The sequence below is a fragment of the Cloeon dipterum genome, chromosome 4 (assembly GCF_949628265.1).
Source record: "Cloeon dipterum chromosome 4, ieCloDipt1.1, whole genome shotgun sequence".
In the NCBI taxonomy this organism is placed as follows: domain Eukaryota; kingdom Metazoa; phylum Arthropoda; class Insecta; order Ephemeroptera; family Baetidae; genus Cloeon; species Cloeon dipterum.
In genome coordinates this window covers 26,325,647-26,344,390 of record NC_088789.1, presented here as the reverse complement: position 1 = coordinate 26,344,390, position 18,744 = coordinate 26,325,647, and the positions used below count along the sequence as shown (strand labels likewise).

The following is an 18,744-nucleotide window of genomic DNA, read 5'->3' as shown; positions in this document are numbered from 1 at the left end:
AGGGTTCACAATAACCTGCATATTTTCGGGAAAAAACCACTGCATTGCAAAAAAAATATTTTAGGGATTTCTGCAATATTGCGCATTTTTCTGGTACACGTGCATTTTTATGGAAGATTAAAAGTTCTCATTATGGTTGACCAAAACTAGGTATTTTTAAAAATCAGTAAAACTGCCACTGGTTTCACCATAAGACCAAAAAATGTAACACTAGTCATAATTTTCCAAAATTTCTGACTTCTCGGCGCGAAAAGTGACTTTTTCGGGGTTAAATTCTGGGAAAAATGCGGAACCCTTCTTAGACATTTCTCTGCCATGGTTTCAAATAAAGTAAGGATAAATTTTATGTTACACAAGGCTGTGTAAAAAAAATCTATCAATACGACTAATAAACCCCTAGGTGTCGTCCTCGACACACCCTGGGCCGCTGAGAAATCTGCTCGCTCCTCAGATGGGGGTCCAAGCCATTCCCAGAGGAAGATCGCCGCTCAACATGAACTACCGGTCCAACTCGCCTGCCAACAGTGCCCTGTACAACCAAATCTTGCCTCAGTCGCAAACGCAACTTGTCCAGAAAAACCAAATCCTACACCAGCACCTCCAGCCGAAGGTGAACCAGCAGCAACAGCAGCAGTATCAAATGCTGCAACACCAGATGCACCAACAGCAACTACAGCAGCAGCAAATGCAACAAAAACGCCAGCAGCAGCAGCATCAGCAACAACAACAACAGCAACAGCACCAACAGCATCAACAACAACTCTTGGTGCAGCAACAGTTGCAGAAACTCCCTTCAAGCATCACGATTAATCACTCTCCTGGAGTTACAATGTGAGTAAAAAAGTCACAATTTTCGCTTTTCGGTAAATTTCATTTAAAATTAGTGGAGTGTTCGGTACGCTGAATTTATGTGGCCAATAATGGTTTTAGGGAAACATATTTTGATAGTCAGTTAGCCAGCCCATTGGCTGGAATTTTAGACATTCTTTCCAAGGCTATAGGATATAACTGAGCATTTTGGGGATTTATAACCCAATGTCAGTGATTGTAAAAAGTTGTTAATGTTAATCAAGCCACTGATAACGCTCATATTGCTCACTAGCTGGTTTTCCCACTTAGTGAGCGGTTTTAAGGACAAACAATGTCCGGCGTTTCAATAAAAGACCTCGGTGCGGAAAGGTGAAATGATTGAGTCCAAGATCCTTCGCGAACATTTACTTGGACGGTGTTATCAAGACCTAATAATTATGCTCGTTGTCGAGGTTGCAAAAAACCCGCATTTAAAAAATGCAGTGCAGTGATAAAAGCGTATTTTTTCAATTTTAACTAGTTACTTGCAGGCAATGTTTTCACCTCGTTTTTCAATAATTTTCTAATTATTTACTTGACTTGAAAATTTGTCAGAGATATATTTTTGGAGAAATTTTGGCAGCAAATGCGAATTTAAAAGAAAAAATCTGCACAGTAGAGGACATTTTGACCAATCCGACCGCAAATTTTAGATTTTCATAGGGAAATATGGAATATGTTCAATTCTTGCGCAAGGAATTGGTAAAAATTGAGTGGTAAACCCCGTTTATAAACCAGTGGTATAAAAAACTGGGTGGTAAGCAAATACAACACTGCTCGTCTGTAGGTTAAGTAAAAAATAATGGCCGCACATTTATTCTTTAATTCAATTTATCCTGTCAAACAAAACGGCTTAGAACCCAAATTTATTGGCACCCACCTTTTGTTGTCCTTCTTTGTTCAAATGTTTAAAAACCTGATTAAGTGAAAAATGCAGAACTGCACAAGCGTCGCAGCCGGAATGGGTTCTACCTCCAGAGAGACAAAAGCAACCCACGCCTCCTCAACCACCAAATGACAATTTCAAGATTGTCCTGAGCAGCCAGTGGATGAGTGAACAAGTTACTTCATCTGGCAGTAGGTCAACACCCTCCCCTGCCAACATTAGGAACTCTACAGACAGCAATGTGACGTTAGAAACCTTCTGTCAGGTTCGCAAATTATCTAATATTCTCTGTTTCTCTGATATTAATACCTTGGCTTGTTCTTAGGACGCATCAAAGGAAGTTTTGAGCTTGTTGAACAGTAATAAACAAGTAAAAAATAACGCTGTCGAAGCAGTAATTGCTGTTGACAGTTCTACTGGGTCCCCTGGCACTAAAGCCGCACCACCCTCTGAAGGTAAGATGATTTTAATAGTTAGAAAGCTTAGATTTTTCAATGGATTTATGTTTAGCAAAACTAACTCTAATATTTTTTTTCTATTCAGCAAACCCTACAAATGAAAATGCGACGGCTGATAATGACGCAGATCCAAATGATGATTGGTGCGCAGTGTGCATGGACGGCGGTGACTTGGTTTGCTGCGACAGATGCCCTAAAGTCTTCCACACCTACTGCCACATCCCAAATTTGGGCTCTATTGACCAGTTAGTGTAAATTCATTTAGACCCATACCATACTCATTTCATCAATCACTTCTTCAATCAAGATCCTGAGATTCATCCTAGTTCAGCTTTTAAACATTTAAATTATTTTCCTTAGGATCCCGGACTCATGGCAATGCCTTTTGTGCACCAACATCAACGACATCAAAAGACTTCCAAACAAAAATCCAGAAGGAGTTCTCACCACAGCCGATATGAAGTTGGCTCAGCGATTCCTGCTTGAGCTTTACAGCCAGGTCGACATGAGTCAGTCCTTCCGAGAGCCTGTCAACACAGAGGTACTTATTATGACTAGTTTAAAAAATCAACGTGAGGAATTTTTGCTTTCCATCTGTCAGCACATTGCGAGCTAAAGCGTGCGCTGCATGGGATCAGTAGAAATATGTAGTCCAATTGGTTTTCTCTTCATGACAGGCTAAAGTAAATCAAGTTCTGCGATGGGGATTTGAGATTAAAATAAACATTAACAAACAGTTACCTGGAACTTCAGGGGTTACAGTAAAACTTGTCCAAATCATTATCGTAACTATCATTGTTACAGAAAATCATCTTGGTGATTAAATATTGGTGTCTAAACCATCACATTCTTAGTCTTTTATCCATACTCGCGCTGATTTTTTTAAACTGCGACAGTTTATGTTTTTATTACAGGGTAATTTTTTACGTTATTTCTCACTTAAATTCGCAGCTGTTTCCTGATTACTTGGATCGCATCCAGAAGCCCATGTCTCTTGACGTTATCAAGAAAAATGTTGAGCCAGGCCACGAAGGTAGCTACAAACAGTTCAGCCAGTTCATCGCTGATGTCCGTCTTATATTCCGCAATGCCTTTAGCTACAATGAAGTGAGCGATTCTCAGTAAACATTTTGCTGGAAACTCTAAACTGATGAAATTACAGAAAGCCTCACCAGTATACAATGCTGCCCACTCGCTGGAGGCGGTGTTCGAGAAACTTGTGTCTCAGTTCTCCCAAAAATACTCAAAGCGACCCGCATCTATGATGAGCGGCGACAGAAGCGAGGATGAGGAGCCAGCAAAGAAGCTACGCAAGTCTGTCTCCCCACATTTCTGATCACAACTGAGCCCATATTTCAGTGCAATGGACACTATTGTTAACTTTACAACGCACTTCCACTTTTAATAGACCAAACATTTTTGAAACTACACCCTGATTAAAGTGCCCAAAATCACGCCACGCAATGAGAGCTGACTGCCGCGCGCGAGCTGTATTCAAAATATAGTAAAATTGCCTTGAGCTGGGTTGTCTACTATTGATTAATCTAACATAATATTGTTCATTACATTATTGGACAGTGTTGACTTTATTTAAACAATAGGATATCTTGCAGTGCATCTTTCATGCCCCGAATTCGATTTGATATCGCAACGTGCAGCATGTCAAATGATCGGAAACACTATATTCCATGAGGCACGCTCACTGCTGGTGACTAGCGATCTCGAAAAATATTAAACACAATTTGCATCGCCTGATCATCTTACCGAATTTTTTCATAATTTAAACAATAGGAGGGGCTTTTGATTGATAAGATATTGAAACAAAATTTATTTAAAAAAGTATGATTCAATATCTAAATATTTCAAAAGGGTTATTAATTTATTTTACACTGGTTACTCCCATGGACTAATTGGTTGAATAATTATAATAACAAAATACTGTCACACGTTCTTGCTTGTACCATACCGTCATACCGTGGCTGTTTCTGCCCCGTCATTGTCAGCAGTACTTACCCTCCAAAGCAAAATTCATAGCCACAGAATTAGCTGCAGAGAATTTTTAATTGGCGATTGTTGAATCTCCCTGCGATTGATTTTCTTATTACAAAACAGCCGCTGTACAGTACGAGAAAGTGTGATATTGTTTTTTTATGTAATCATTCAATCAATTTGCCTTCCGTTCTTATTGCCCATAGTAGAAGCCATTGTAAAATAAATTAATAATTAATTTAATCCCAAAAGAATGTTTTCAACCTTCAGGAGACTTCATCTGTTTAATTTATTTCTTTTAGTTAAAATATTCCGTTTAGGAAAAAAATACGACCCAGGAATCATGATTTGTGAATGACGAAGCAGTGCGAAATTGAGAACTTTTTAATTTTTTATCAATCTATTGGACTCCCAAACTAGAAATGAAGTGGATCACTTTCAGGTTGGTCTACCTATTAAAGGTTCATTTGAAAAATGTTAAAGCTCAAAAATAAATTAGCTGATGCTCAATCGTTTCGCCCAGCTAGCGACTATAGCCTCGCGCGCCCAGTCGTCCTGTGCAAAAATCAATATATATTAAGCTTGACTTAATTGCATTGAAGCGCTTAGCAAAAACTACTTGACGAAACCTGGAATATTTTTTCTAAAAGTTGTGTACAATTCTCTATTGGAGATGATGCGTAATAATTCAATACTTCTACAACGTTAAGTTAGTGTTTAAAATATTTAACTTAATAATATTCTTTTCAAAATAAAATTCAATATCTTTTAACCTGCCGTGAATTTTTATTGCATGTGTTGTGACCTATTTTATACGTTGACTTAATAAAATATCTTAATCACTCTTGTTCAACGCCTTCTATTGCAAAAAATGTTTCATAAATGTTTAGCTTCAATTTGTATACATTTTTATTGGCTTAGAAAAAAAGCTTTAATTTTAAGTGGCGAGTGCAACTAACTTAGTTGTTTTCTACATATTATATGGATGCAAGGAAACCATTGGTGAATTAACAACAATGAAATTTCGTGTTTTTCTAACGTTCTTTCCTCCTGGCTGCTCTGTCTGATTTTTACTTGATGAATTAATGGGAGATATATGAGAAAAATGCAGCACTCTCTTTCGCCTTTAAAATAAATTTTATTCATTTTGTAATTTAAACAAGTCACAAAATTTAAAGTACATAGACACAAGTAATTTCAATAAACAACAATGCCCACGTACTTACAAAATTAACCGCAGAAGGTAAGATGGCATTTATCACAAAAAGGCATGGAAAATATTCACAGAAAGTGGACTGATTGCTATAGTAACAACATATATGAGTGTAAATTGCTTAGCTAAGTATATAGTTCCACAATATTTGGCCTCGTTTCGGTGCAAATATCTAAACAAAAGTAAAATATCAGATAAGAGAGGAATGGTTCCAGCCTATGCCCATCAAGCAAAGTGCAACTTTGTAAATATTCGTTTTCTCCCTCCATAGTTGCACGCATTTGTACTGCTTGATTTTTTTTCTTTCGGAGTAATTGCCATAATCCTAAAGCTAAAAACAAATCAATATATCATTCAATACTTGTCTTGTATAAATATAGTAGCAGTTAACTTGCAAAAGAAATCGCAATTGAACGTGCATTCAATAGAACTAAATTACAATCCTGTGTATAGTGGAATGTTAGTCCTGGGACTCCTGCTAGAAGAACTACTTCTTGCCCTGCTGCTTCTCTCTCGGACTTGCGGTCCCTCACTAAAATTGAATCATATTTAGGGGAAGCACAACAACAATCAGGCAGACCTACCCAAAAAAGGGCAAAGTAGTGATGAGTAACTCTCTTGATGGAGATTCTTCATCCTGTAGGCTCTCTTGAACTATGTGATTGACAACGTGTCTTAAATACTTTTGAAGACGCAGCCGTCGCTCTTCGACAAACCTCGCATCCTGTTGAAAATCAAGTATTTTTTACAAAACTAAAAATTTCCTATTTTATTGCAAATTTTAATTTAACAAATTTTCAAAAATAAATTTTATAATTTGAATTAGGCGAACCAACCTTGTTTCCTAGAGTTTTCTTGGGAGGAAAGTCAAAGTTCCTGACAGCAGGGTGCTTCCTCTTGAGATCTCTGTGCAGCGAGTGGAATTGCGCGTAGCGTCTGTACACGTTCCACTCCTCGTTCTTGATGCGCACGTACACCTGGTAGACGTGGTGCACGTCCGTCGTGCCGCCGGTCAGAAACGCCGAAGGCACCCAAACGTGGACTAAAGCACCGGTGGCTTGCAAGCTGGAGGGACTGTCAGGGTCGAGCAGCGTGTCCGACGTTTGCGACGAGATGGGCAGAGGACCCCGCAGCAACTCCAGCTCGGCCCGCAGAAGAGTCGCGGTCGACTCGCTCTTCTGCAGAGCGCGCTGCAGCCGTTCGTTGAACTCCATGAGCTCACCGTGCATTTCGGCAACCTGAAAAATGCGACTATTTCATGCGGTTGAACAATTTTTAGCTGCAAGAAGGCACCAAACAATCGGTTGCACGCGCATTTGTAGGAGAACAAGGAAAGACATTTTAACATGGAGTTCTAATGGGAGAAAAAAGGCATTTGTTGACTTTTTTGCTCCTCTTGCCCCTCTATTAGGTCTCTAGTGTGCAGACAGTTTCCCCAAAATGATGGTTTTGTTTATATTAATTGTATTAATGTAACATATCCTTCAATGGAGAAGAAATAGAGACAAGAGGGTATTTTTTATTTGCAAAAATTGGCGTTTTGATGTTTAGACCAAGACAATAATGATAAGTTCCGTTATGAAATTATTAAATGGTTTGTTATTTTCACTGTTTGCATTTGAGGGTGATTGATTACCAATAAAATTTTAATATTTCTAGAGTTGAATTAGCTGGATATATGAAAATTGCAGTTTCAAACTATGCAGACCAAGAGAAATGAATTATTTTATGTCAAAAAGCGAAAATGAAGCGCATTTTAAATTCCAACAATAGAAACAAAATTAAAAATTATCTTTTTGGAAATCAATAAGGGACATGAAAAAGATAATGCTAGCAAATGATAGACGTAGACTCAAAACAATTTTCTTCAATGTGGAAATAGTTAATTAAGAGTTATGAATAACATAAATCTAAATCTGTTGATTGCATAGTGAGCCAATTAATTATGTTACCTGCACTAATTTTTGTTCATATTGACTCTCTTCCTGCTGCTGCTGGACGATGGACTCGTCTTGCACGTACTGATTCAGCGCGGGGCTCAAGTTGGCTACGATTTGGTGGGCACTTGACCCATCTTTATTCAGCATTTGCACCGCTGCCACGTATTTCTTGAGCTGGACCTTCAGCATGTCATTTTCCCTGCAATCAAGGCCAGTCACAGCTGCCAATCAAAGGTGGAATCTGCGACACCAATACCTGGTGAGCGACTGCAACCTGGCCTGCAGCTGAGACGCCTTCTCTTTACTCGTGCGTTTCAGCTCGACAAGCTCTTCGGACAATTGACAACTGATTGCCTGCTCTTGTCTTAGGGATGCTCGGAAAGCTCGGTTTTCACTTTCCAGAGCTGAACACTGCGAGAGCAAGGAATGCAGGGCGGCCACAGGGTCTTCGGCTGGATATGCATGCCTTTGAGGCGGTTCAAATCGTAATGAATCGGAAATTCTTACGAGGCACTGACGCAGACTCGTTTTTGTCCGTTTTGTCTGGAGAAGGTGGAACGATCATTTGAGCACTCTGTTTCTCCAGCAACTTCTGCGTCACGAGGAGAGCAGCTGCAGCACTATCAAGATCCTAAGGAATGAGAAAAAAACAACCATGATGAGGAAATGCTGATTTTAACTCTAAATATCTGATTAATTTGGACAAATAAAAATACAAAGTCGTTTTATTAGAGCAATTCACTTTGCAAACCAATTCTAGGTCAACCTTTTTTAGGATTAGATTAGGAATTAATAAATACGAACAAAATAATCTTGGGAAATATTAAATTTCACTTAAAATTTAAAAAAGCGTAGCAATGAAGGTTATCTTTTAATAGAAATCAAACGAAAAACAAATTTTTAACAATTGAAATCTATTAAAAAAATCATTTTCTACTGGGGATTAAGGTTTAAAAAAAACGTTTTAAAAAACATTCAGTTTGTGTATGGAATGCATTTATTCAATTATTTCCATCATGGCGCAGTAATAGAAAAACGCTCTGTACGCCAATTCTCTCTTGAAACTGTATCATTGACTATTTAGCAATATTTTACATAAATAAACCTTAAACTGCTGCTTACCTCCGAGTAGCTTGGCACTGATATTGAATCTTCCTCATCAGTAGCAGCTGCGCCAGCACAATTATTTGGAAAGACAGGAATAAGCTCGCCAATGGCCGCGTTGGTAACTGGGGTCAAGGTCGCATTGTGATCTTTACTTAAGTTTACTTCAGGCAACCTGCGAAAGTTTAATTTGCATTTTTTTTCACCATTTCAAAATCAAACTCACCTTGAGGTTGTCGGGGGCTGCGGGCTAATAGGCGAATTCAGGCAAGTGGGAGGCGCACTATTGAAGGGAACTTCCGACGCCGGAGGTGTGGACGAGATGGGTGTGCAAATATCATCGTCAAAAGACACAATTGTAGGAGGTGCTTTACGCCGCCGCAAATGCTGCGGTTTGTTGCCATCGTCTAAACAAAATAATTATTAAACGATCAGAGATAACAGAAAAATAATGTTAAAAAACATTTCCACTCACCACTTGCGGGTGAAGTGATTTCTGGTTCTGATTGACCAATTAAGGCACTCCTGCTGATTCCCTCTGGATCCCCATCGTTCAACATGGTATTGTCAACATTGATGGCGAAAAGAACAGATCCCAAACCTAAATCACGTGTATTATATGAAATTCACCTCAATAAATGAGTCATGCATCTTATCTCTGATTAGACAATTCACAATTGAAATCCTACTTTATTTGAAATTGATAACATGATGTGGCACTGCGTTTTCAATGCGAAATAAATAATTTCATCATTGATTAAAAATAGAAAACGTGATATCAATTATAAGGATAACGCACCAATTAATCAGGAAAGTAAAGTGTTTTTACGTTACAATTCAATCCTGTTTGAGAAAAGATTACAATTTCCCCACGCCTTCAGTCAAAATTGCCATAATTACCTCAAAAGTGGACAGATTGAAAACAAAAATTGCAAATATATTTGGAATCTTCTCACCAAGACGAATTAAATGATAAACAATTTTTATACTTTTTGTAAAATTTGATGATTTTTCGAATTAGGAATAATTGTGCTATTCTTGTGAGTCTGCAATCTGCATTAATGGACAGAAGTGGATAAGATTATCTATACCAAGATTATTTAGCAAAAAATTACTTTGGTATTTAATAAAAATGTTTGACTAATTGGAAGCATAAAGAACGTAAGGTGTAATCTAGCTGTCTTTAATTTCGTTCTCAATCAAACTGAACTGGGTGTTATTTACCAAGGATAAAATACAAAAAGAGATTTTAAATTTTGAGATCAGAACGTGACAGTCCTAAGGGGTGATACCCCCCTAACCCCCCAAGCCTTTAAGGCGCCTAGCTATGGTCTTGGCCAGCAGAAGCTTTTGTTTAGTAAACAATTTTGGTTATTTACTAAGTACAGCCCAAGTAACGTCTAATTACGCCTCCAAAATCGAGCAATTAGGCAGCGATACAATAAAGAAAAATGGGGCGTCAAAATCTAGGCATAAACCTCTCGTTGTTTGTAAGCTTCAGGTCACTTTTAGTTTTAAGTGGCCATTTTTTCTAAAAATTTTGCGTAGCAATCAATTCCAATTCTATTCAAATATAATGCTGATGCTTATTGATAAACCAGAAAATAGTTTAACCTCTAAACATAGTTTATGAAACGTGAGAATCCAAAGTTTGGAAGCCATGCAGAACACTGCATGCAGTTGCATTTTTTATGTTTTACTTATTTGGAAATTATTAGAGCATACCAGCTGCCATTGTAGTCAGGGTCGACGCTCTCTCCTCATCACGAAGGAAGGACCAGGAAAAATAGTGGTAGGACAGGTTTGGGGCAGCCCTGAGGGAGCTGAGGCCCCGTTCCAGTGAGCGCTCGTTTAGGGACGCACGCAGCCACGCTCTGCCTCGACCCCAGTCAGTGCAAACTCTTTTGAGCAAAAGAAACCTTTCTGATTCGTGTCGGGTCAGGGTCTCTCTGATGAACCTCCAAGGCGCTGAACGGAATTTAAATTATTAACAATTATATTATAGAGAAATTAATACCTGGCGTGTCTTGAGGTAGCACTCGGTTTAAGCTCAGACTTGTGGAGACCAGCTCTGTCATGTGCCTCAGGGCCGACGCCTGCCCGCTCCCTGGCTTCGGCTTGAGGCCGTGCAAAAGGACGGCTTCGAGGGAGGTGCACAGAGCTGCCACGCATGACTCGCTCTCGGTGGCCAGCTGCGAACGCCCACCAAATCTTGTTTGGCATGCTTTAACCGCGTTTAGCAGCGAGGTCAGCAGCTTCTGGCGCTCCTCCTCCTTTTGCTGCTCCAGCAGGGCATTGTTCGAGGGTAGAGAGCCAGGAGGGATGACGGCAGACATCATGGTCATCCTCTCGGGACGGAGTCACACCAACTGATGTTCACAACATGACAGCTGCATTATCACCGTCTTGAAAACTCCCAGTCTGAGAGTGGAGAGGATTTATCTCGCTGCGTTCAGTTTCGATAATTATTCGTCATCACCACAACAGAGAGGAGATTTGACCTCGACCGGATAGGAGATTGCGTCTTATCTGAAAAATAAAAACATTTGGGGTCAAATATTTATATAGTAAAATTAAAAAAACCAAACCTAAAATTTTGAAACATTTTAACATCTACGAAATCTCACCAATTAAAGAGAAATCGTCCTGCCTCTGTCTTTCGTCTTGTAATGTTTTGCTTCCACCCCCAATTTTAATGTTAACGTGACGTCACATCAAGGCCCGAAGATCCAACCTCTGGCAGCTGCGCGGGAAATTTAAAGTTCTGATGAGAGTGCTGGTGATGGTAAGATTAGTGAGCAGAGCAATGCCGGCGACTAGCGGAAGGAGGTAAACACAATTCTTGGAATTAAAAATTGTTTTAAGATGTGTTAGGAACGTGCTGGTGATTAAATTACATTTGTGCTTGACGGAAAAGATGTTGGTGTGTCTCATTTTTGCTCATTTACAGTGAATCAATCTCCGCATGATTTGGCATAGAGCAAAGGAGAGGTGAACCATGAACGCTGTGAGAAGTGATCAAATTTTCAGCAGGCACCAAGGCAATGGAGGAATTTCCCAGAGTCGGAAAGATTGTCCTGGTATGATGCATTTCCAAAACACGCTAACATTTCGTGTTTAAATTATGACACTGAATGCACATTATGACATAGTCATTTTCAATTGAAATAACGAATTTCATTTTATGTTGAATGTATGTACATACATTAAATACATACATAATACAACATTTTTGTACATTCATTTATTATCATCATATTATTTTGAACTTAAAAGTTTTTTAGATTATATTACGCTATGAACTCGTCGTTTAACTCCACTCCAATTACATTAACGCCCAAATAAACTGCTTTGATCTTGTACATTGGAAATAAAAATCAACGTTTGGACCACCATTGGGGCTGTGATGAGTTATGTGCATGCCAAAAGTCAAATAAAAGATTATTATTATATTATAATTTTAATTAAGTCTGTTAAATAATTACAGTTATTGCAAGACCCGCAAACTTCCGTTTGCGCAGTGATTCCTCAGTTGGAGAAAATTGGCTGAAAAATGTCAATTTCTCTGGGCCGAGCAGTCTCTCTTCCATGAAGGCTCATGTTGTTTCTGGCACAGCAGAAACGCTCTTTGACAGCGCAAGAAGCAGAAACGCTCTGATCAATTCTGTTAGCAAACCGTAATATATTATCATTTTCATTCATTCCTCTTTTTAAAAGTCTATCATTGCAGCACTCCTCGTTCATGCAATTCCACTCCTGGTAGAAACAGCAGTGTTGGCAGAAACACAACGCCGTCCAGGTCTCCTCGAACACCAAACACAGCCACAAATGGGGGAAATGAGACAAAGTGCATCGTAGGTAACGCTTTAAATTTGTGTGTATAATCTTCGGGTCCCTCACGGCTCTAAAGCTTTGACTGAGGGTCGAGGAAAATGCAGGGGAGAAGTTGGAATCGCGGCTATTGACGTCTACAGGCCTCATTTAGTTGTCAGTCAAATCAGCGACTGCCAAACTTACCAGAAGACTATGACCAAAATTAGCATTCTAAGTCCGGTGGAGGTAATTAAATTACTTTGCTCCAGACCACAACTTATTGTTTAATACAGATTCTCCTACCGAACACATTCTGTGATGGAAGCACCAGTACAAAGCTCTTCAATTGTGTCAAAGATCAATATCCGACTATAACAATTACCACAGTTCAAAGGAGACACTTTAATGACGTGCTAGGAATGGAGCTGATCAAAAAACTTTGCGTTCCAGAGCTTTCCAGCGTTGAAATCCTAGTACAAAATAGGTGAGACATAATATACATATAACTAGGGTTCGTATTTTTCTGGACCCACTGCTGCATCTCAGATTAACTTGTTTTGCAGAGGATTTCTGCAATTTCATGCATTTTTTCTAGACGCATGATCTTAATGATTTATTGAGGATAAAACAAGATAAAATTAAAAAAATCAATTCTATTACATCTTATTTAACATGTTAATGGATTTTTAAAATTTAAAAGATTATTTCGTCCTGGTCCCGGCAAAATTGCGTAACTTTCAACAACCAAACGCGAATTTCCTTGTTGCAAGGAAAGGTCAACAATCAATTCGACAATGAAAATTTGGGTGTTTTTGAACATTGCGCAATTTTACCGGGACCAGGACGATTTGCAAAAAAGAACATGCATTTTTCTGCTTTGTAAAATTGGCAAACCCCGGAAATTACTTGCAGTGCTTCAATTATTTTCCAGCCTTTTCAACGCTTTAGTTTTTATGATTTTGCATGTCATTTTACATGTAATCAGAATATTATTAAAAAGTCACATCAGGGTTTCAGGCGACGAAATCTAAAAAAATTAAAATGATCTTTTGATTGGTTAGATTTTATGCACTCTCTGCTGCTGCTGCTTTGCTCAAGTACATTGAGTTTCTGCAAAACATCATCTTTGCGCCAAAGTCGCTCAGTATTCAGTACCAAGGCTCGCAAAATACCACCCTCATAGGTATTACCACTTTTTATGGAATTGATTTCAATAATTTATTAGTCTTTGGAATGTTTTAGACATTGAGACTGCGAAAAGACTTGAGTTGGTGTGTCCTATGAGGCCAGCCGCAAATTGGAAGCAGTGTTCCTTGCTGGGAATTCTGAACAACACTGCTACAATCGGCGGCTACCGTCTTCTTCGAGCTACCGTCTTGCAGCCCTCATGTCTCCTTCAGGACATCGTAGAGCGGCAGGAGTGCGTGCAGGAGTTGGTTGAGAATCCTACGCTCTTCAGAGCATTCCAGGTCAGACTGGATTTGTATTTAAAATAAATTTAATACAATTCTAATTTCTTTTAACAGTGCATTCTCCCAAAGTTTGCTGATTGCGAGAGACTCTTGGCTTTGAGCATGATGGTTCCTACTTCTGCTCATAAATGCGAGAAAAGTGTTGAATATCAGCTCAACTATGCACTCTTGCTAAAGAGTTGCCTGGAGAATCTGCCTGCGCTCAGAGAAACGCTTGCAAATGGAGAGCACCCCTTATTTATATCCTTTCTGCAGGTAAAATCCTTAAATATGAAATGATATCAACATCTATGATGTTGATTGCCATTTAGTATTGTTATTGTTATATTTAATCATTCAGAGAGTGCGATCAAAATCCCTTGATAACATCCAAGACTGCATCAAGAGGCTGCTTCATGATGACGCAAAGAGTGTGAAAGGGTACAGTTCCTCCTGTATCCAAAGGTGCTTTGCCATCAAAAGTGAGTTGCACGTTCTCTTGGACCTGGCGCGCAAAAAATACTGCGAGCTTGTGGATGAGATCACCTGTAAGACAATTCCTTGCATTAGAAGTCCACTCTTTTATTTTATGTATATTCAGATGTTGTTAAAAGCTACGCAGAAGAATTTGGCCTGCCTCTAAAGGTTGGACACAATGTCATGAAAGGATTCCACATTCAAATGGCAGTTGGTGGTGCAAACAAGAAGCTCCGCAATTTTGAACTGCCTAATATCTTCATCCAGGTCAGTTAGCTAAGTTAGAATTTATGATTTGAGAATTGATCCAATTCCCACCGCAGGTAAACAAAACAAGGAGCACATTTACTATGACTACACAAGCCGTAGTCAACCTGGACATGAGGAGCAAAGAAATGCTAAAGGAAATTCAATCAATGAGTGCCACGTAAGTGCGGTTTTCCTGTGCCTCTATTCTGTATTACTAGTTAATTTATATTGCTGAAATTCTTTAAAATCTAATATTGTGAATTCTGACTTGATTGTAGTGTCCTTTCGGAACTTCTTGCTGAGGTGAGACAACACGCGGGTTGCTTGTACCAGATGTGCGAAGCCATCTCTCAGATTGATATGATTTGCGCCATCACGGCCGCGAGTTCCCTGCCTGGATTTGTCAAGCCAAAGTTTGGAGGAAAAATTGCTGTATGTGCTGGAAAGCATCCCATTCTGAACCACATTGGCCAAATGGAGCCCATCCCAAATGACATTGTAATGCGTTTTAAATTTTACATCAATTCATAGTTGTTATTAAAATAAAATATAGTTTTCCAGTGAGGAAAATAATTTCCACGTAGTGACTGGCCCTAACATGGCTGGAAAGAGTATTTACATCCGTCAAGTGGCACTGCTGCAAATCATGGCTCAGGTTGAATAAATTTATTTTGTATTCTCTTTGCTAAAATTTAGTTTTGTTTTGTAGATTGGTTGTTTTGTACCTGCTGAATCAGCTGAGTTCCGCATAACCGACCGCATTTTCTCCAGAATTGGGTTTGAAGACAGCATTGAGGGCAATGCCTCGACATTTGTTGTGGAGGTAACAATGGCAAAACCACCTTTTCGTTTCCTAATTCCTCTGATTGGACTACAGATGAGAGAGATGAACTTCATTCTTCAACAGATGACTCCAACCTCTTTGATCATCATTGATGAGCTGTGTCGAGGCACTAGCTCAGAAGAAGGCACGTCGATTGCTTGGGCTCTATGCGAGAACCTGCTGAGAAGCCCAGCTTTCACCTTCTTCACCACTCATTTCTTGTACTTGACCAGACTACAAAACATGTACTCCAATGTTAATAAGTAAGTTTGATATTATGGGAACTGGAAAGTTAATTAAAAGCAGTCTTTGCCTGGAGGCGATTGAGAAGCCTTTATTGAACAGAGGAAACAATGCAGCTAATGATGAAGAGGGTGAGGAAAAGTGGATCCGCTACACCCATAAAATGATTCCTGGTGTCATGCAAGTGGAGAAGTACGGATTGCGGCTGGCAAAATTATCTCGCATGCCAAAAGACGTCACTGATGACGCTGATACCATTTTATCCCACTTGATCGCAGTCAGAAAGGTAAATTTCAATTTTAAATAACAGGGCAGCCTATAGGTTCTGATTTTATGCTGAAAGTAATGCAGATAATATCTGTCTCTTGTGGTAAAATACGTTTTTTGTTATTTATCTTAAGTTTTTTTTATATTTTTAAATATATTTTTGTGACCTTTTGACACTGGAGAAGGTACTGCCCAAATCCTTTATTGTTAATAAATAAAATAAAAATAAAAATCCTAATCTGTAATTAAATTCTACCAGAATGCAATGAATCACATAAATTTATGCTCTTTGACCTTATAATGTTCTAATATTTTACTTTGTTGCAGCCCTTGCCTTCAATTGAGAATGGAGAGCAAGCTTCCATGCTGTACCAGACGTTCCGGTGCATGCTGAAGGTGATCGCCGAGAAGTACATCGATGACCCTGCAAGCGCCAAATCCAAGAACCTGCTGCTGACCCACAAGTTTAAAGAGCAGCACCCAAACTGGAGAGAGGAGCTGATGATGCCAGGGACCCCACTGCCGACGCCCAGACACTTGGCAACCAAGTCAGCCAGGATGAGATTTATCTCTCCTGTTATCCAACAGCTGCATGACGCACAAGATGCACTTCCAGAAACACCTGTGGTCATTCCTGACCCAACGCTTTGTGACGTTACTGATGACATCACAACTCCGCAGCTTGTTCCCGGAAGCAAAGAAACTCCTAAAGGCATCCTGAAAAATCCTAAGCCTCAAAATCCAGAGAAGCAGACATTCAAAACGCCAACGAAGCGGCGCGTCTCGTCTCCCCCAAAATCTTCCTCCTCGTCTGTGGACACCTCTGCTCCTTCTACGCCATGCAAGTCCTTGACCCCGCTTAAAATGAAAATGCGCAAGATTGAAGATTATTTTGTCCGAGTTCAGAAAGAGAACCTTTTACCTCCAGAAAATGCTGGCTCCATGAGTGCAGAATGCGACGAATCTGAGAAAACGGCAGTAGTTGAGCCCCTGACAGTACCTGATTGTGAGAGCAATGCCGATTTGCAAATTCAAATTGAAGAAATCCAGAATCAGGTAATCTAATAATAAACGAGCTGCTTAATGTCAATATAGTGACACATTTATAACACTACGTTAGCAAGACTTCTAAAAATTTCAAGCAAATAATTTGATTTAAATGAGGCTGTTGGCATTAATTTTTTTTCTTGGGAGATACATACAGATGGAATGGTTTTGTATGTTATTCTTTAACGTTCAAATATTAATTTTTGTTGGACTTTGGTTTCTTTCAGGTTATCCACCTCTCTCCTGATCCTTCTGAGGAAATACAGCTGTTTGCTGAGTCACAAACTCCAGTGAACCAGGTAATTATGCATTATGATTATGCGCAAGCCAGAAGTGTATGATAATTAATCTAATTTTCTTGGGGGTTGTGCTAATTTAAATGCCCCTGGAATAAAATTGAATTTCAAATACAACTTTTATATTAGTCTTTTATAAATGTAAAGATTGAACTGCCCAATTCAGTAAAATAGCACTCACAATTGCACATAATAAAACTAATAATAATTTTCTAAGCAGCAAACCAAAATGCTATTTGGTATAGCCTTTTTCCTTTTTTCCTTTTAACCATTTGCTTCTAGTCCATAGATATAAGGAAACATAATTTAGTTAAAAAAATAACAGGAAATTATTAAAATCCAATTAATCTAATCATTTAAGCTTAAAAAATTAATCTTTGGCTTATCACTATTTTTTCAGTTGACAGAGTTGGAATAACTATAATGCTTTGCTAGAAATACTGAAAATTAAAATATTCGTTCTAATAAATCCACAACAATTGGATCAAATATTACTTTTCTATTTTCCAGGAAGTAGATGCTCTCTCTGAGCCCCCAGAGGAATTGGAAGTGGTTGTTGAGCCAAAAACTCCTCCTCCTCCGCAGGATATTGAGGTAAAAACTCCTCCACCTCTGCTGCCTGCCTTGCAGAAAGAAGCTGATAGTCTTGATGCTCTCCTGAAGAGTGCCATGAAGCGCATTAACTTTGCAACTCCATCGCCAGCGTCAAACACCGTCTCCAGTTTCAGCTTTGGTGCTGCCTCCTTCACGATGCCAGGGGCTGCAGAGGTGCAACCTGAAATCGCACCCCTCAAGGACACATTAAATGAAAAAGAAGGCGTGACTGATCTGTTCTCCACTCCTGTTAGTCACAGATTTGAACTGCAGCCGACGCCAGAATTCAGTTGCACAATGTCCTTCAAGGAATTCATGGCGCAGCGAGAAAAGCGGAAAAGACGCGGTACCCAGTCATCCAGCCAAATGACCAGATCTCCAGACACGCAGAAATTCATGCAGGAATTCCCTCCTAGCACTCCTCAGCTTAGAGAGGCATCTCGGACGTTGGATGAAACATTAGAGCAGTTGCGAAGAGAAACTCCATCAAGCGCGAAGAGGCTCTTTGTGGAGGGTGGCTGGGACCAGTCTCAGAATGCAGATTGTTTGGCTCTGGAGCTCCTCATGCCTCCAGAGCCTAGTCCTGTGATCACCAAAAAGCTGTCTAGTCACTTATCTCAGCTGTGAGTCTCACGACGATTGAGTGGTAATGATATTTTATTTCCATGTTGACTGAAAAAACTGCACAATTTAATTTGAGATTGTTACGAATAAATAACAAACATTCATGAAACGAAAAGATTTCGCATCAAAAGAATTACATTACCCAAGAAAAAATTACAGTGACGCCGCATGGCAGCTTCCCATTCATTCCTTTTAAATAATTTTGTTTACCAGACAGCATCAGTCTCTGGCTGCAGAAATTAACTTCTGTCTAGACTCGTAAAAAAGGTGACTAATGGTATGTATTATGCTGTTCTGCTGATTTTGGTGAATGCTCTTTTCCCCAATAGGTGGCCGTGCCCGCTTATCATGTCAACATGTCGGGTATAGTCAACATGTACGACCGGGAGCATCACCTCGGCAACAACCCTTGTCTCAAAAT

The 18,744-nt window shown here is 39.3% G+C and overlaps 3 protein-coding genes across 7 annotated transcripts in view; 2 read left to right on the top strand and 1 right to left on the bottom strand.

Moving 5' to 3' along the window:
* Positions 1 to 4,954, top strand: part of bon (bonus) — a 107,638-nt gene extending 102,684 nt beyond the window's left edge. For 2 of the 4 annotated variants that reach the window (XM_065488672.1, XM_065488668.1), the window contains 7 exons: positions 401 to 831; positions 1,775 to 2,000; positions 2,061 to 2,190; positions 2,279 to 2,438; positions 2,554 to 2,734; positions 3,145 to 3,300; positions 3,356 to 4,954. In XM_065488672.1, coding sequence (XP_065344744.1) covers positions 401 to 831; positions 1,775 to 2,000; positions 2,061 to 2,190; positions 2,279 to 2,438; positions 2,554 to 2,734; positions 3,145 to 3,300; positions 3,356 to 3,529 — 1,458 coding nt within the window. In that variant the 3' untranslated portion in view covers positions 3,530 to 4,954. The remainder of the gene's footprint in view (positions 1 to 400; positions 832 to 1,774; positions 2,001 to 2,060; positions 2,191 to 2,278; positions 2,439 to 2,553; positions 2,735 to 3,144; positions 3,301 to 3,355) is intronic. The other 2 variants (XM_065488671.1, XM_065488669.1) reach the window with 2 other exon arrangements.
* Positions 4,955 to 5,296: 342 nt separating this feature from the next.
* LOC135942274 (sorting nexin-29) lies at positions 5,297 to 11,153 on the bottom strand. Its single transcript, XM_065488294.1, has 13 exons — positions 11,067 to 11,153; positions 10,919 to 10,968; positions 10,457 to 10,860; positions 10,165 to 10,407; positions 8,915 to 9,040; positions 8,666 to 8,846; positions 8,458 to 8,614; positions 7,843 to 7,966; positions 7,592 to 7,787; positions 7,348 to 7,534; positions 6,232 to 6,633; positions 5,980 to 6,119; positions 5,297 to 5,927 (listed from the first exon to the last, which is right to left on the bottom strand). The coding sequence occupies exons 3-13, from the start codon at positions 10,782 to 10,784 to the stop codon at positions 5,831 to 5,833; spliced, it is 2,181 nt and encodes a 726-aa protein (XP_065344366.1). The 5' UTR covers positions 10,785 to 10,860; positions 10,919 to 10,968; positions 11,067 to 11,153; the 3' UTR covers positions 5,297 to 5,830.
* Positions 11,129 to 18,438, top strand: LOC135942273 (mutS protein homolog 4-like). 2 transcript variants are annotated; one of them, XM_065488292.1, is made up of 20 exons: positions 11,129 to 11,268; positions 11,390 to 11,519; positions 11,927 to 12,116; positions 12,170 to 12,297; positions 12,350 to 12,498; positions 12,546 to 12,736; positions 13,314 to 13,435; positions 13,495 to 13,721; positions 13,779 to 13,979; positions 14,065 to 14,251; positions 14,305 to 14,447; positions 14,504 to 14,607; positions 14,708 to 14,927; positions 14,983 to 15,084; positions 15,139 to 15,252; positions 15,307 to 15,515; positions 15,559 to 15,781; positions 16,090 to 16,818; positions 17,037 to 17,108; positions 17,616 to 18,438. In XM_065488292.1, exons 2-20 carry the CDS (start codon positions 11,438 to 11,440, stop codon positions 18,324 to 18,326), a joined length of 4,104 nt encoding a protein of 1,367 aa, XP_065344364.1. In that variant the 5' UTR covers positions 11,129 to 11,268; positions 11,390 to 11,437; the 3' UTR covers positions 18,327 to 18,438. The 2 variants fall into 2 exon arrangements, with proteins under 2 accessions (XP_065344364.1, XP_065344365.1); XM_065488293.1 differs by having other exon boundaries at positions 11,232 to 11,323.
* The last annotated feature ends 306 nt before the right edge of the window (positions 18,439 to 18,744 follow it).

What these genes read in the sequence shown, in the direction of transcription:
- LOC135942274 (XM_065488294.1), bottom strand. Translation starts at nt 10,784, where the DNA reads ATGACCATGATGTCTGCCGTCATCCCTCCTGGCTCTCTACCCTCGAAC. An exon ending in CAGCCCCCGACAACCTCAAG is followed by an intron (nt 8,615 to 8,665) that starts GTGAGTTTGATT and finishes AAACTTTCGCAG; the next exon opens with GTTGCCTGAAGTAAACTTAA. An exon ending in CAGTGCCAAGCTACTCGGAG is followed by an intron (nt 7,967 to 8,457) that starts GTAAGCAGCAGT and finishes CTCATTCCTTAG; the next exon opens with GATCTTGATAGTGCTGCAGC.
- LOC135942273 (XM_065488292.1), top strand. Translation starts at nt 11,438, where the DNA reads ATGAACGCTGTGAGAAGTGATCAAATTTTCAGCAGGCACCAAGGCAAT. An exon ending in GCAAAATACCACCCTCATAG is followed by an intron (nt 13,436 to 13,494) that starts GTATTACCACTT and finishes GGAATGTTTTAG; the next exon opens with ACATTGAGACTGCGAAAAGA. An exon ending in ATGTACTCCAATGTTAATAA is followed by an intron (nt 15,516 to 15,558) that starts GTAAGTTTGATA and finishes AATTAAAAGCAG; the next exon opens with TCTTTGCCTGGAGGCGATTG.